Source organism: Thamnophis elegans, chromosome Z (assembly GCF_009769535.1).
Source record: "Thamnophis elegans isolate rThaEle1 chromosome Z, rThaEle1.pri, whole genome shotgun sequence".
NCBI classification, from domain to species: Eukaryota; Metazoa; Chordata; class Lepidosauria; order Squamata; family Colubridae; genus Thamnophis; species Thamnophis elegans.
Window position 1 is genome coordinate 21,687,539 of NC_045558.1, and position 17,574 is coordinate 21,705,112.

General features: G+C 42.1%; 1 protein-coding gene across 1 annotated transcript; it reads right to left on the bottom strand.

Moving 5' to 3' along the window:
- Positions 1-938: 938 nt before the first annotated feature.
- On the bottom strand, positions 939-10,316 carry BAMBI (BMP and activin membrane bound inhibitor). Its single transcript, XM_032236789.1, is given in 5 exon segments — positions 939-1,543; positions 1,545-1,673; positions 1,675-1,717; positions 3,972-4,263; positions 9,879-10,316. Coding segments are annotated over 5 exon segments (786 nt in total). The 5' UTR covers positions 9,955-10,316; the 3' UTR covers positions 939-1,297.
- Between the last annotated feature and the right edge of the window lie 7,258 nt (positions 10,317-17,574).

The window sequence follows — 17,574 nt, forward strand, 5'->3', positions numbered from 1 at the left end:
GACTGATGACTTGCAGGCCAGGTCCTGCCATAGCAATGCATTTAATTAGTGTTCTTGCATTACAGTAATTGTGTCACTGTAGCCTGGAAAGAAGGAATCCTACTCATCTGTCTCTGAAAAAATCCTTATTCAGTTTGGCCCATCTTCATCCAAGAAAGATTATTTTTAGTCTCATATCATGCAGCAGCTAGGTTCACATAACATTTTAATGTAAAAGGGAGTATGCAGTTTGTGGTTCAGCATACTATGCAACTAGGTTATGTTATTTATTAGGCAGTTGAAAAGAGCAGATGGACTACCCAAAGTGTTCGTGGGTGTGTCACTGTGCATGTGTGTGAATGAGAAGGGGGAGAAGCTGCATTGCCTTAGTCTTGGTCTTACCTTACAAGTACTCTTTAACCATAGTTATATGTAAACTCATAGTAGCCTTTTCTTTCAATATCCATTAACCTTTTCTGACAAGCAATGCCAAGGTTTAAGAGTGTTCCATATCCTGGATTTTCTTTTTCCTGTTTTTTTTTTAAACAAAATATTCCGTCCTAGAAATCTAAGAATGATATCTCTTTGACATTAGAATGTGTATCCAGTATGATGCAGAAATTGTAATATTTATCTTCCAAACTATACCCCCTTCTATACATAGTAAAATGAATTCATCCATCTTCATAGCCAGAAAATCAGTGACTGGCAGGAATAAAACCTCTTTTGATCATTCAAAAAAGAGGATGTACATTAATTTATGTGGGCTCAACAAGTCAAATCGTTGAGTTTAACTCCCACAAACTGTATCAGAGATGAGTGGAAAATCTATACAGAAACTGTATAGGGGAGGGGCTGCTCTCTAGAGTAATAGTTCACCCACAACACTACAAAATAAGTTTCAGGCAAAATAGATATCTATATATTTGTGTGCTTTTTTGAAAAAAATGTTTACATCGGAATGTGCATACCATTTAATAGTATAATTACTCCACCCATTCCCCACAGTTCAGACAACTGTGGTAACAGCATGTACAACTTCTCAAATTGGCGTTCATAATTTTAAAAGAAACAATACATCTGTGCAAATAAGAGATCTCTTTTGGAATCCTTCAGAAGACAAATCCATTTTCCATCTGCAGAGGTCCTTTTTTTTTTTTTGACTAATGACTGTAGGCTTCCCTCTCACTCCCAATATAAAGTGCTCCTGTCCAGCAGAACCCAACAGCCTTTGAAAAAAAAAATCCTAGTAATTTTAAGGACAAAAATTTAATATATAGATATATTGATATTTTAAAAAAACCAAAAAAAGAAGTCATCACACAAATTCCAGCTTTCCATGCCCTCCATACATGCCCCAGTGGACAAGTGAAAGTATTCTGTCATTACTGTAGTCCGGCTGTCGCATCTTCTCACAGGTCATGCAACAGTTCTCAAGACCTGTGACGGGCACCATGCATTCCAAGTCCAGCTTAGCCATTTGCCCTTTTTTGGAATGATGTCCATGGAAGCTGTAATGCAACCGCGAGAGCATCTGTTGCCGCTGGTCCTGAAGTTGTTTATTTTTCACTTCTGAGCATACGCAATGCTAGCATGATGAGAAGCACCAAGATCAGTCCACCTGCAATGGGGACAGCTATGACAGCAGCCCTGAACCACAATTCTTTTGAGGAAGTAAGTTCCTGAACTTTAGTGAAGCAGATTTCGGCTGTTGTCATGTTGGTATCTACTCCCTGTCCTGCACAGAAGAAGAAGAAAAAAGGGGGGGGAGAGAGGACAGGAGATTTAAAAACTAGTAAGCCACATTGTTCATAAACATTCTAGAAAAAAATCCATTATTACTCCCCATCACTTGAAATCACAGGAATTACAGGAGATCCTTGATTTATGACAGCAATGGAGCCTACACACTACCAGCCACAAGTCGTAAAAGCAAATCATTCCATTTTAGGACCCGGGTTTTTTTTTTGCAACAGTTATTAAATGAATCACAACATTAGGCAAATGATGTGGTCATTAAGTGAACCCATTGTTCCCGAACCAGAAGTGAATCATAAAAAAATCATAAACTATGATTTGTTGTTACAGAAACGGCTTAAATTGAGATTCAATGTTACTCTACTGCAACAGAGGGAGTCGGAAGTCAACTTTTTCTTTTCTTTCTCCTTCTCCACCTTACTTTTCTTTCCCCCTCTTCCTCCCCACTGTGTCCTCCTATTTGCTTTTGTATTTTATTCTATCATCTAATAAAATGTTTAAAGATGGGGGGGGGGGTCATAAACTGCAATCCCATGACCAAATGTGGGCCAGGTGTCAAGTACTTGAAATTTGACCACTGGGACCTCATAACTTTGGAATGTGTGCGTCCATGACTGGTCATAACTCAAGGACTACTTGTAAAGGTTTTCCTTATCATTTGAGTACTTATATGGCTCCAGAAACACAGGATAAGGATACTGCACCCCAGTTTGTCCTATTTGAACAACAATGCACCCCTGTAAGTAGAAGTACAGCAATTGGAAGGAGGGGGAATTTCAGTTCCATCTTCTCAATAAATTATATAAAACTTGCTGAAATGCAAACAAATTATGTACCTAAAACAAACAAGCTGAAGCAACTTGCTCTCTTTCTGCACAGGCAAGAAACCCAGCATAATTTAGTGAGTATGCACAAGTTACTGTCTCAGCCTGATTTGATTAGAATGATAAATTAAATATGTGAATGGTTTGCAAATTAAGAAAGCTTTAGATTGCATTTTAGAAGAACTCAAACATGACACTATGAAGTCTTGTAGCAGTGATTCTTTAACTATAAATAATTACATACAGCATAAAACCACAAAAGGAATTGAAAATCCCTAGCATTATTTGTTTGGAGCTTAGAGTGAAGTGTTATAGTAGGTTATTAAATTTTATTTTCTGTAAACCAGCACAAATGCAGATTTGTGTCTCTTCAAAATTAAAAGGTTCAGCATTGTCCTAATTAAATTAAGCTTTTGCTTTATTAGCCCAAAGACAACCAATTATGATTATTAAGACTTCTTTTAAAATAAAAAGGACATTTCTACATGATTTATAGGATTAGGATTGAATAAAATTAGATCTAATTGTTGCAGAGAATATCTACAGCATGTGGTTCTCAAGTGATACTAATTTGATAACAGATGATCAAAATAATAAAAATATATAATTAGCAAGAAACAAAGAGCCTCTAGATTTTGCTGAATTCAACAGCTTTTAACATAGCTGCAATATTCAGTTCAATAATATGAAGAACACAGTTTCAACCTCTTTTTGCAACAGGATATACTTTAGTTTGTGACTTTCTTCATGATATTAAGTAAAACAATATGTTACCACATGCAAATTCAAACATTTAGAGAACAGAATATGCAATTGAGGAAAATAGTCACTAAATTTGAAACAATTAAGAAGCATCCTTGAGGATTGCAGTTCAAGTAATGTATATTATTCCATTTATCAAAACAGCAATGATGTTGCTGGGGATTCAGCATCAATTAAATGGATATCCCAGTAACTATGAGATACTGGATTTCCTCATCTGCAAAGCAACAACAGAGTTGCACCAGAAGATTTGTTGGGTCAAAGGAATTATTTCTATATTGTTAAATTCCTTCAGTTACTTACAAGAAACTGAGTTCCACCATTAGAAAATTAAAATTTTGGTTATTTCCTTTTCATTCACTTCAAAATTCTGTAATTAATTTTAGTCTAATAGTTTATTTTATCCTGTCTAGAATGCACTACATTGTGATGAAAGCAAGCACTCCACCCAAGACATGGGTCCTCTGGCAATGTGCCAGTTGAGATACAAATAAAAAAGAAAGCTTTGTGTCTTATGCAAATGTAGATGTAAAAGCTTTTTGGCAAAGGTTTTCCTGCCACATGCTTCCTTCTCCGCTTTGCTTAAGCCTAAAATCATTAGTAGGCTGACAAGATCTTGTCTGTTGCCAATACAGATAAGAATGTGACTTACCCAATGGGTCACCCCTGGAAGTAGACAGAACATCATAGAGACCTCTGTAATTGCACATATCCTCATGACAACACTCCAAGGTGGGTATGGCAATGCCAGAGTGGTTTTGGGCTATGTTAACTTGACAAATGTCCAGGGTGCTTGCAAGGGAGTCCAAGCAGCCATGTGTCAGTGGAGAATGGCTGTTTTGTGGGTCAAGCAGTCTAGAGAAGCAAGCACTCAGCTCTGATTTGCACATATAACCTGTTGCAACACAATGTGCAGCATCACAGTAGCATCTGATTTCACCTGTTACAAAATAAAAGGCAAAGCTCAGTTAGCCAGCAGGCATTCAGAAGTACTTGATTTTATAAAACTCTTGGCCAAGGACTGAGATATTTATTGCATTCAATACAGAAATATTAATGAAAGTGTACTGCAATAGTATAGCATAATTTGACTGATAGGTTATTATGAGCCATCAATCCTGGGACCATATAGATAATGACTATCTATTCCTAATCAGTTGTTTCAAGTGTGCCAAGGGTGAAAGTAGCATTCAACTATCCTCTTTGAAACATTTCTGGGTCAATTTACACCAGCATGGTACTTTCATGATGCACTGACCTACAGTTCTCAGAATTTTTGATCAACAAAATTAATAGTTCCGAGAGTTGTAATCCAGAGCAACTCAAGGGGATGACTGACTTACTGTATGTGGTATGAGCAGGATGCTAGAACTTCAAGATACCGTAACTGGAATGCCAGATTTCAGTTTTTCCACCGTACTACTATTGGCACACAAGCATGGATTAATGATGGTCAACAATTAAGACTATCTGCTAACGGTTGCCAAGTATTTGAGGCATTCTTGGGGAGCTCCATGGAAAACAAACTGATACTAGCGTGAAGTAAGTATGATGTACAAATACTAGACAAAGTATACAGAAGCTGATTATATTGATAATATTTGCAATTTCCAAACCAATCTGTGACATACAGTACATATAGACCACCCAATCAAACAATGGGACAAAGAATTATATACAAATGATGCCAGAATAATTAGAGGTTGTAGGAAAAGAATTTAGGAACAGAATTTAACAGAATTTAATTTACTAGAAACATCCACATATATTTCAGTTGTTGAACCCCAATAGCAGCTTAGGTTCTCACGACTGTTGCATACAGAGACCAAGTTACTTATCGTATGCCTTACAAAACAGACCAATCTCCTGGTCAAAATTTGTTAAGTAGGCAACTTTTTAACATTCGGTATGTCTGTCCGAGCATAGGATTGCATGCCCTGCCTACTTATTATTATATCACTTCTCAATCATGGGAGATGCATCACAGTATCCAGCATTAATTCCAAAATCCATTAGGTTAATTCCAAAGCAGATAAAATATGAGTGTTTAAGTACTGAAAGCACCATGCTAGAAGACCGTACTCCCACCCTAAGCATGAAAACCAGCTGGTGATTTTGGGACACTTTTTCTTAACCCATCCCACATCACAGGATTGTTGTTTTGGGGAAAACAGGAAAAGGAAGAAAAAATATTAGGTATGTTCTCCACCTTGAATTATTTATAAAAATAACAAAGGTGGGATTAAAAAATTATATATACACAATGGACACGGCATTCCTCACAACTATATATCGGTGTGTAAACACATGAAAAAATTCTAAAATAGAGAAAAATCTACAATCATATTTCTGAACTTAAGTAAGTATTTTGCCCCTAAAGAGATATTAAGAAATTCATCTATGAGAAAAAAGAGAAATATTAGATTCAGCACGCAATCTTTTTTTCAAAAAGGAATTCCTCATGTAGATGTGCTTTTTACTCCATTTTAAAACAGGAAATTTTGTAGAAGTGCTTTTTTGCTCCATTTTAAAACAGGAAATTTTGTTTACAAGTATCATTTCTACTTGCCAAAATCAACTTCTTTCGATGGAAGGAAGGATGCAATGGTAAAATTACTTTCCTCTACCACTACCAGCTCCTCATTCACTCAATCCATCATGTGGTCAAAAAAGGTAAACACTTAACCTGAAAACTTGGACTAAAAGAAAAATGCACAGGAAACCACAGATTTATAAAGGAAGTTTAAAAAAAAATTCCCTTCCTAAAAACATCTTCATTTCATAGTCCTCAAAAATGAGGTTCATTTTATTACACACAGAAATGTTGCTCTTTTTAAAATATTTTAGTTTAAATCTGAAAAAAGTATGAACAGAAGTAGGAAGAAAAGCTGGCCTATTCTCAACTTTCAGAAATTATCATCATTGAAGAACTATACATTTTTTAACCTTTTTAAAAATCAACCATAAGACATCCAATACATTTTTTTTTTAAAAAGGCTTTAGAATTCTATTTTCCAAGCAATTAAGAGATTACAATGAACACATCCATACACATCTTACAAGACAGAAAGAAAATACACCAGCAGACTTGTTTTTTTAGAAGTACGTAGGTATAATATCAAGTCCATGGGGTCCTGTATCCGTGCTCTAAAATCTCTGCCTGTTGAATTCATGAAGTTCAAAAACTTACAACTACCATTTGGAGAGCTATTTTTACAGAAAACATTCCATCTCCTTTGCCTGGAAATTGGTAAGCAAAACAAACATTTAAGGTTCTTCACCCAAATGGATAACTGTAATAAGAAAAAACAGAATAAAAATAGAAGGTTGTATACAATGTGGGTGGTAGTTAGAATTTATCAGATCTTATTCTTGATGTCCTGATACTAAAGTCCAGTTTTCCTATACTTATCTAGATTTTTCTCTTTCTCTCAAAAGTTTTGTTTTCCCAATTTTGCATTCCCCTTTTTTAAAAATGTCATTGAAGCAAATATTATCTAGCAAGGAGATTCAGACATCTGACAAACCATGGATAAATATAGAAAGAGGGAAATTGCACAAATACCCTCTCACAAGCTGTCTCAGGAAGCAACATGCAAACAAAATCTAAGACCCTGTTTCTGTTTTAATAGCTTATATGACCCAATTTGAAAATCTTATCTTTTCTCTGACCCAAGGCTGACTCATAAACAAAACCCATAGAGCAGTCATCAAGTTATTACAGTTCCCTTTTAATTTGACCATATATAATATATATATTTCCAATGGAAAAGAGCAGAAGTTTTGTAATATTGTGTTTTTGGGAGGGGATATTTATTTCTATCAATTCATCAAGATTCTTTCTGAACTATGCAAAAGGCCAGAGAGTGTATTTGGTATTTTCAAACAGTGAACAATGCCCTTTCTGTTCACCTCTTCTTCTTGTTACTGTATGTAGCTATTAAAGAAAAAATGTCTGCTTTTAGTCAAGGTGGCTTCAGGAGAGACTGCAGGCTTCTCTTAAAGTGTTTGAAGTCGACAGCAGCCAGAAGTCTGTGATCCCCTAATTATATCATTATCAGGCACATAGTTTCAGTATCTGCAACTGTACATTATTCCCAGTCACTCCCTTCTTAGTCCCTCTTTGATGGGGCCAGAAAACTTCCCTCCGCTGGCTTCAAGGGCTGTTATTTGGGGTTAATTACACCCTTCTTTCCAAAATAAATAAATACTATAGCACATCAACCCTGTGCTTGCTTATCCTTTAACCTCCTCTCCATGAAACATGGCAATTATGGGAAACGTCAACTTTCCCATTCTCTTTCCCTGCTTTAACAGTACCTTTTATTTCTAAAAAAGGGAGGAGGAACATTTTGTGCTGACTGTTGTAGGAACACCCCAAAAGTCTGAACTTCTGCGATTGTCTGAGAAACAATTTACCCTTAAATGCTGCCAGCCTCACAAAATCGCTGAGTGGTGTGCAGTTAATTTATTTCAAGCTAAGCCTCTGGCTAGCCAACATCAAGGAAACTGGTAAGGGATGTCAGTCTGGAAAAGCACATTACACTGCTTGGTGGTTGTGCCATAAACAACCATTTATAGCATAAATCCTTGGCAGGCGGGCTTCCCCCTAAGCCAAAACAAAGCAAATTATGTTGACTACAAAACTTGAATGTAGATGATTTTGAGATGGATCTGCCCTTGGCTCTCTCCCCCCCTCCCACCCTCTCTTTAGAGAAGCCATGAAAGAGAAAAAGGGTGCAGGATCCTGCCTTCTGGCCAGTTGCTCCTCCGCGACAGGAATCTCCTGCTCGGCTTGATTTGGGAGGTTGAAATGGGTGAGAAAGAGAATGAGACTCTCAGCTCCAAAGAGCCCGCCTAAAAAAGTTCCGAAGCACACTACTAAAGATGGCCTAAGCAAAACATTTTGACAACCGCTTGCCCCGAGGGTTGCTTCGCATCAATGAAGCGGGGGGGGGGGGGGCAGGAGGGAGGAAGCCACGGGGGAGGCGGAGAGGGAGCGCAGGAAATCCAAGCCCCGTCACCACTTCCAAGAACAGGCGAGCTTGTTCTGGCCTGCGCGCCTCGGCCCGGGAAGAAACCCGACACCCGCACAAAGCCTTGGCAGAGCTCTTCAAAGGCCGCGCTTGGGCCCAGCACATGCAGCTCGCCAGCCGGGGAGGGAGAGGCCGAAGAAGAGAGGACAGGCCGGCCAAGGGGAGGGGAACCGCCCCGGGAAAGTGTCGAGGCTGGACGGCTGGCGGGATGCTACCGGGCTTACCCGCTGCGAGGGCGGCCGCCGCCACACTGGCAGCTCCGCCTGGCCCGGCAGGAGCCACGGAAGGGCGGCGACCACCCTTTCCTAAGAAGACCCTCCTCCAGAGTGGCCTCTCGCTCCCAAAGTTTATGGCTGAAGGGGAGAGGAGGGAGGCCGGCGGCCCCTTCGGATCTTCCCTTCCTCGAAGCTTTCCAAGTAGCCGTAGTGGTCCTCCCGCCACTTAGCACGACTGCGCGCAAGGAAGCCTGGGTGACTTCGCCGGGTCCCGCTAGGCAAGGCGGCCTTGGAGGATCCCGAGCTGTCGGCGGCTGCAGGGTTTGCGCTTCCTCTCATGCATCCTTGAGAGCAAGTCCCGCTGCGCGCCCAAGATTGGAAGATAGGACCGCAGCCTTGGAAGCCCTTGGATGGTATTAAGAGTCTCCCTGTCTCCCGTCCCCAAGATTGGGCAGGTCTACAAAGGAGGCAAGACCTACCCGAGCTTCCCAACCCAGAACCGGAGGCGCGGGTTGAGCCTGATTTCAGATTCTCGGGACTACTCTCCCTCTGGCCCCAAGGCGCCCTACATCTTAACGTGGCCAGTTTCTTGGGATCTTTTGATCACGGGAAGAAAGCATTTCCCATATTCAAAACGCCCGCCCACCTCCCCAGTCAACTCTTCGCAGCCGTTTTTCAAAGTTCTCCTGTGGAAGTGACAATCGGGTTTAGGGTTGCCCATAGGCAAAATAAATAAATTCTCATCCTTAAACCCTCGCTGTCCGTCCCCTTTTCTCTAAAGGGGTCGCCCTAGGTCCGAGCGCCTTTTGCAGAATTGGCACTTTAAAGAGAAAGTACCTGTCATGCGGACGCGCGCGCAGAAGGCTCGAAAAAACCCCAATTTGGGACAGGTTGGTTGGACCAAGGCGCTGCCACTACTTTGGCACTGCAGACCGTGGGTTACCTTCGCTCTGCAGAATTAAATCCAATTCTCAGGCTTTGCCTCGCGAACCAAAACTATATAAGAACCACGCCGACTTGCGTTCCAACCACGCACCGCGATGAACGGCGAATCGCCCCTAAAGAGGGAATGGCGCATCGGCTCTCAGCCATCCACTTCTCCCCTCTTCAGAGCCAGCCCCGCGAGCGGGTTTCTTTCCCGTCCAGCTTTTTCCCAGCTCTCAAGAACGGCCCCGCCGCGGACCCTCCGCACTCTGAGCCTTGACCCAGGCTAGGAAAAAGAGGCATTTCCAGCCCCGCACGATCGGGGCAGCTTTCCTTGGATGCCTCGTCCTTCCGAAGCGCTCCGGCGCGCTGGAGCTCACCTTTGGTCAATAGGATGGCCATGGCGCACAGCTCCAGTTGTAGCCAGATGAAGAAGAAACTGGAGTGACGCTCCATTGAAGACTCCCTTGCTTGGCTTTTTTTTGCCGCCGGACGTCCTGAGATGGCTTCACCTTGCGACACCGCAAGGAAAGGCTCCGATCGGGAAACGCATCGACTCTCCCCAAGAACGAACCGTTTTGCCCGCGTCGACCGTCCTCCAGTCCCAGATCCCAGCAGGGCCCGCCGGACCCTGGAAATGCCGGGCTGGAAGGCGAGGAAGCCCCTTCACAGCTGCAATCACACCGATGGCACCGCCGCTGCAGCGCTCTGCCCCGCAGAAACCTCGTCCCTCGCCACTTTCTTAAAGCCAGTGCGCAGGGCAGACGGTGCAGCGTCCCCACTCTCCCTGGCGCTTCAATCTCGCTCTGTAAATAATGCAGCCGCCCCGCCGCCTGACCCCACCTCGGTCCGCCCCTCGCCCCGCCCACAGCCATTGTCATAGGCGGGGCAGAAGTGGCGCTCAAAGTAGCGGAGTTTAGCGATCGAAGGATTGGAAGGCTGAGCCTGGAAGAGGGACCGTTCCCACTCACTTTCTCCTGGGTTTTTAGGGTCGGAATCAGCCGTGCGAATGGGAAGAGACGTTTAGTTTAACAAACGGCCGGGGATATGGGAAATGCACGCTCTGCTTTTTTTTTCTTGGTTTGCATTGCATTTAATCTTCCAGTGGTTAACTTTCGGGGCGAGGGTCATAACCTCCTTAGTGCGCCAAGTTCTGTGCCAGGAACGCCTGCTTCCACGAATCAAAGCAAGCAGACAGGTTGCTCCTAGGGCTTTTTATAGCCTAGAAATCCACAAAATGAAATGGGTGGCCAAGAAAAGTAAAGGGCGAGGTAGGGAGGATGAAAAGGGGGTTTGGAGCGGGAGGCGGGCAGCCACCTGGAGAAGTTCCAGCGACGCCTTCCCTTCCTTGGGAAGGAGACAGGAGCGCTCCCACTTCCCCTCCGTGCGTCCTTTGGGGATCGATAAAGCCTCCTCAGAGGGACGGTTTGACCAGCAGGAGCCTGACCACTCCTTCGGATAGAGCTGCTCTGGGAGTAGCAGGCAGAAGACAGTTACTGAAAATTAGCAAATGCAAAAGCAGCAGGCGCCAGCAGGGCGACACAGACAGAGACTGACACTCAATTATGCCCCCAACAGTCCCAGCAAACACGCAGCCTGGGCCTGATCAATATCAGCCCCAGAGCGATCTTCTTACTGAATTGCTAATTCATTTATTAGAGAACTCTCTCATGAAACAGGCAGGCGGGTTTTTTCCTTCTTCCTTTGTGCAATTGTTTCACTAACAATTTTGGATTTACAGTTTTGCAGTGTCAGCTCCTAATTGTGTGTAAGCAAGGAAAGGCAGGCAAGCACAATTACGGTGCTTCTGATTTTTTTTTTTTTGTTTAAATGAAACAAAATTCTATACCTCTTTGGCGGACCCTCACTTTATTCCGCTTGCAATTTTTATCTTTATGTTTTATTGATTTAATTGGAATTTCTTTGATTATTCTGAACTGTGCGGAATCATTTGGGCATCATATATAAGTTTAAGTGATTATTCTTAATTTATATCTGTTGCAATTCTCAGATTTCCCTGAAGAAATGTCTTTACCAAGCCTTGGGATTGGGGGGGGGGAGGAGAATGCTGTGTAATGGTTATATTTTTATTAATTAAATTTATGTGCTGCCTGCCTGTCAAAGTAATGTTAATGTTGTCTTGTTAATGTTGTCTTGTTTTTGTATGTCCTTCCCTTTCCCTTTTTTTTACTTGTAAGCCACCCGGAGTCTCTTTGAGAGTGGGTGGCATACAAATTAAATAAATAAATAAATAAAGTAACTGGGTGGCTTACAACATAAAAACAAAAATACAGAAACATTAAAATTAACAGAGATAGGCTAAAACTAGGAACTGGTTCATGAGCAGTGTGGAGATAGGATCTCCTTGTTTCATCAAACAAGACCCTTCTGTATTACAATTACAATGATGAAAGGATCTGTGATCCCATTAGTAGAGCGTGATGCAACTATGGATGTGCCCCCTACTTGGTTTTGGACTCTTGGTGATTGCCTGGACTGGCCCTTGCAGTTTCCTTGGCAAGTGATTTGCCATTGTCTATTTCAGTAGAATTGAGAGAGAGTGACTGGTCCACTTTCATCCAGCTGTCTTCATGCTCAGGAAGAATTAGAACTCATAGTTCTTGTTCTAGAGCCTTAATCCAAAGGTGCTTTTTCAGGAGGCAACTGGACTTTCTTATTGTTTTTTGAAGAGGTTCTGTTTCTCATCCAAGAAGTTTCTTCAGCTAGAAATTGGCCATGGGACTTTGATTCACTGAAATTTTGAGTCTACAATATTCTCTTACATTAGAAGTTCATACCAGCTTCAAAGCGGAAAATGGATAACTATCTTTGAAAGAGGTAGAAGAGCCGTGGTGGCACAGTGGTTAGAGTGCAGTACTGCAGGCTACTTCAGCTGCCTGCCGGGTGCCTGTAGTTTGGCAGTTCAAATCTCACCAGGCTTAAAGTTGACTCAGCTTTCCATCCTTCCGAGGTGGGTAAAATGAGGACCCGGATTGTTGGAGGCAATTTTCTGACTCTGTAAACCGCTTAGCGAGGACTGTAAAAGCACTGTGAAGCGGTATATAAGTCTAAGTGCTATTCTAAGTATATAAGTCTAAGTGCTATATAAGTCTAAATGCTTCATAGGGCCTTTCCTTTATTTTAACCTCGCTGTACCTTATATTGCAACATCGGACTCAACATTGTATCAACGATTGTATCTAGCTATGTCAAATTAGATTGTGAAAACAATCACTCAACAAACGATACCCCTTCCACTCTCCATCCTGAAATTACACTTCTGGAGCTTGTATATTAGACTTAGCACAGATGAACATCTGATAGATAAGAAAGGCATTTCCATACATCCTTCCTAATCCTAGTTATGCAAACCAGTTTAAAATAATTGTCTCCTATACAGTCTACTCAGTTGATCTGATCTAATCTGGATGGCATTTTCTGGGTTCCTTCAATTAATGAATGCAGTACCTCCCCTGTTGAATGAGGACAGTACCTCCCCTCTGCCTCCCCTCCTCAACTGTGAAGACCTGACTTTTCATCCAGGCCTTTGGCAAGGGTAAGTGAGATGTCTTGTTTCATTCCATCTGGTCTTATTTTCCCCCTGCCCCTTTTATTGGTTTATTGTAGTTTCTTTTGAGTTTTGTTTATTGTGAGACCCTCTAACAATGTTTATTACTTTCCTCAGTATGTTGTGATGCATATCAGAAACAGGTGAAACTTGATTGCACTATCTTGAATGTTTTGACCACACCTTACTGATATCCATGCACATCTCAGATAACTTCAAAGGCTTCCTAAAAGTCCTAAAGTTTACACTTTTTTCTCCTCTAGGGCAGACCAGGGGCCTTGCAAAGTGCCTTACAAGAATCCAGAATTGCATTTAGAATTTCAGCCTGTGAGAATACACGTGCAATTAACTCCCCCTAAAGTCTCTGCAACCAGGATGGATGTCTAGGCACATATACCAATGTATTTAGATATTTATTACAGCTATGCCCCCTATAATTGAACAGATACAGATCTATAAGTTTGACCCTCCCAAACTACATCCATTTTCATTCTGCTTTGGTGGAGCATCTGGTTATGGGTTAGGTAGTACTTCCTGCTGCCACAAGCCCCTCACCCCTCCTTCTTTACCATAGTGGGAAGAGACATGGATTCTTCCAGCTTGAACAATTTATTTAGCAGTAAACTGAGCCTTATGATAAGATCAGCAATAGATCAGCTCATCTGCATGTTGCCTGAAGATATTCCTTTCTATGACTCCTCCCAGCAATTTAGTCTTTATTTTTATTCCCAGGCCTATCAAAGTGTTGCTTTAACATTGATGTGATCCAGGCAAATTCCTGGCTTAGGTTGCCTAGAGCAATACTTATCTACTTTGGCAATTTTAAATGGGGTGGAATTTCAGTTCCCAGAATTCCCCAGACAGATTACTATGGAATTCTGGGAATTGAAGTGCACACATCTTAAAGAGCTGGGGACCACTGCTACAGTGATAAGGTTATAGGATGTAAAGTTGAGACATAAACTTTCTCAATGTTGGAAACATTGGTGGAGGCAGCAGCAGGAGGGGGGGGGGTTTCACATGCACCCAGTTCTTGTGCAAATGCAGCTTCACATCAGAGGTGGGTTGCTCCCAGTTCGTCCCAGTAGTGGAATTTAAGCCTGGGTGGCAGAACCAGCAGCGACCCAGGCCTGCCACGCCCCTGAACCAGCTCCCTTGCCGCCGCTGGGCCACCACCATGTTGGTTTTTAGTGACTGCACATGCGCAGTTCACTGTAAATTATTCTGCGCATGCGCGAAGAACAATTTACATTGAGCATGCCCGCATACAAGTTGCAAACTACTAGTAAAACCGGCAGCAACCCACCCCTGCTTCACATGGTCATGCGCTCTCCTGTCACTCACACAACACAGTTCCCAACAAGCTGTGTCCCGACACCAAGGTGTGGCCAGAGAGTTGGGGACTCCTGAATTATAGGATGAAGGAGATATATTTCTATTTGTAGAAATGGAATGAAACAAATTTTAAATATTAACTTTTTCTCTTGCTAGTTGTTTTTCTGATAAGGCTCTCCAAGCCTAAGAAACACTTCATATATGATAGCTAATGCTAGAAAAATCTACACTTCTTTCTGGAAAGATTTTATTCAATATTTTCATTAGAGATTTGGCAGGAAATATGCATTTGAGTCAAAATTAACTCCTTATCTAAAAAAGTAAGTCTGATACTAACTTTCACTTAATTTGGAAACCATTTACTTCATAAACTACAGTTCTGTACGTAAATATCTTTCTCAAAGGTGCTTTTTCAAAAGGCAGCTGGACTACACCCTCCAGCTGCCTTTTGAAAAAAACAACATTGAGACAATCATGATCTGGATGATTGAGAATCTCCCTAGATAATCATCTGTCACACCCGACATCCAGGTTTCTTTCAATATAAGACCTTAAATTCCAAATTCTGTCTGATTTGTCATACAGAGTTAAGGAGAAATATTTCAAATTAAAGAGACATTCTTGTTAATTCCTATTATTTTGACAGATGGTTCTCTTCATTGTGGATGTTTTTGTGTTCTTCTGACTTAACAATATTAGCATTAATTCGTAAAGTGCCAAACATAAATGTGGTTGTATCTTTTCTCATTCAACACTGCTAATAACAGTAATAGAATAATGTTTTTCCTTCTTTTAACCAGAGGTGGATTCCTACGGGTTCAGCCTAGTTCAGTTGAACCAATAGTGGTATGGCGGCCTGGGTCACTGGAACCAGCAGCGGCCCAGGCCTGCCATGCCCTCGAACTGGTTCCCCAGTCGCTGTCATCACCATCTTTTTTTTTTTAGTTCTGCGCATATATAGAATTTTAATTGAACTGTGCAAGCGAATCGGCAGGAAAACCAGCCGGAACCCACTCCTGCTTTTAACATAATCTTAATGATTGTGCAATTTTGTGCATCTTTAATATATTCTCTTTTTATTTCTCCCTTCCCTTCCCCTTCTTTTTCCCTCTTTTTCCCTTTTATTCTTTTATTTTAGGTAGTTTTAAAAAGCAAAAATAAAAAGGTACTCAAAAGGCAAAATTCAATATAGCGATTCAGAAAGGCACAAACACAGGATAGCATGGGCCTATGTGTGTAATTAGCCCAGACGCGTCACCAGCACCAAGCTGGAGATAGGAGTATAGACAGAGATAATGAGCAGCTCCGTCCCTGTTCACCATCACTCAAAGAAGGCAGATTTCAAGAAGATCCCTGAGTGGGCAGGTTTCACCTGCCTGCTCCATTCTTCCAGCTGAGCTAAGTATACCCAGGGGCCATTTGTAGCCACCTGCTCAACCAGTCTCAAAGCAACAAAGCCCTCACATCTAAGTAGGAGAACATTTCTTGTTTTCGTCCTTTGAAATCTATTGCAGGGAGGATTTGCAGACTGTTTTATTGTGCCTGCTATTATGGACGGCCATTCTGAAGCCAGCCCATGGATGTTTCCTGTTCTTGTAGAGGATAGCAACCAAGTTTATAAACTACTAGCCAATAACTGAACATTGCCCGGGTATTTATTTATAGGGGGAAAATGTCTGGACCAAACGTAATTTCTGACTTTCGATTTTCCCCTTATCAGAGGGAGCCCCCTTGTGGAGTACTGTGAAGCGGTTACCATGGCAACACCACTGTGCTGTACAGTAGGAGCCATTTTACGGCAGTGCGGCACAACAGGCAGCATCTTAACAGAACCCCCGCCCAAGGGGTGCTAGTGGTGTCTTATCTTATTTTTCTCCAGAAGGTAAGTCATCTGTGTACCAAGTTTGGTTGAGATTGCTCTAGGTTTTCCAGAGTTATGCTGGAACACATACACACATACACACACACACACACACGTTTGTTTATATGTATATGTCAAATGATTCTTGCTGGCTCCATCCAATTCAGCATCCGCTGGTACACCAAGGCCAAAGAGAGGCATCTGAGGAGCTGTGGCCCGGTGCTCTGGTTCCCCAGTTGGTATTTAAGACACGCTGCCCACAATTCAGTGAGTAACAGATAACCATTCAAGACTAGTTTACTATTGATAGCCCCCCCGTCTTAAACTCCTGTAAAGGAAGAAAGGAAGGAATAAATGTCTGTGAAGTCAAAAAAAGGAAGGCTTATAGTTCTCCAAGAAGAGAAATGGAAATCTCTGGTGCATTGCCGCCATCTAGTGGATTCAAGGGGCACAATGATGGCAATGAGACAGCAACTGTTAATAAACGAGTTTCCCATAATATCATCTCTTGTTTTAAATACTAGCCCGTTTTTCACACACCCACAGAATTTTATTTCCAACATGGCAGCCTTCTGCTACCTGGTTAGAGCTTTCAACTTATAGAAAGAGTAAGAAAATCTCTAGGACATGGCTGTCCACATTCTGTAACACTCAGGCCCATGAAAAAGGCAAAAGTGAATAGGTATCTTTAGGTCAGGGGTGTCAAACTCGATTTCACTGAGGGCCACATCAGAGTTGTGTTTGATCTTGGGGGGTGGGGGGTGGCCCGGGGGCTATGGGCAGCTTGACATCACTCATGTCGGGGACATCTCTAGTGGCCTGGATGGGGCTGAGGGATCCTCCTGCAGCCCTCAACCAGTAAAAACAGACCTCGAGAGGGCCACACATAGCTCTCCCGAGCTTTGTTTTCACTGGCCAAGAGTTGCATGAGGTCATTGCAGCTGAAAACAGAGCCCATTTTCAAGCTCCTTTTTCACTGGCAAAGGCAACATAGGCTGGTCCTTCGCTGTTTGCAGGACGGCCAGATCTAAGCACCCTGTAGGCCAGATCCAGCCTGTGGGCTTTGAGTTTGACACCACTGTTTTAGGAGAAATCACTTCTAAAAATCTTGACCCATCAATGTAACCTTCTCTCAGCCAAGGCAATGCAGGTAGTTTTGACTTAACAATAGTTTGCTTAGTGACCCAAGTTATAACAGTACTGAAAAAAGTGACTTATGTGCATTTTTCACACTTACAACTGTTGCAGCATCCTCATGATCGTGTGATTTTCATTTGAATGCTTGACAACGATTCATGATGGTTGCAGTGTC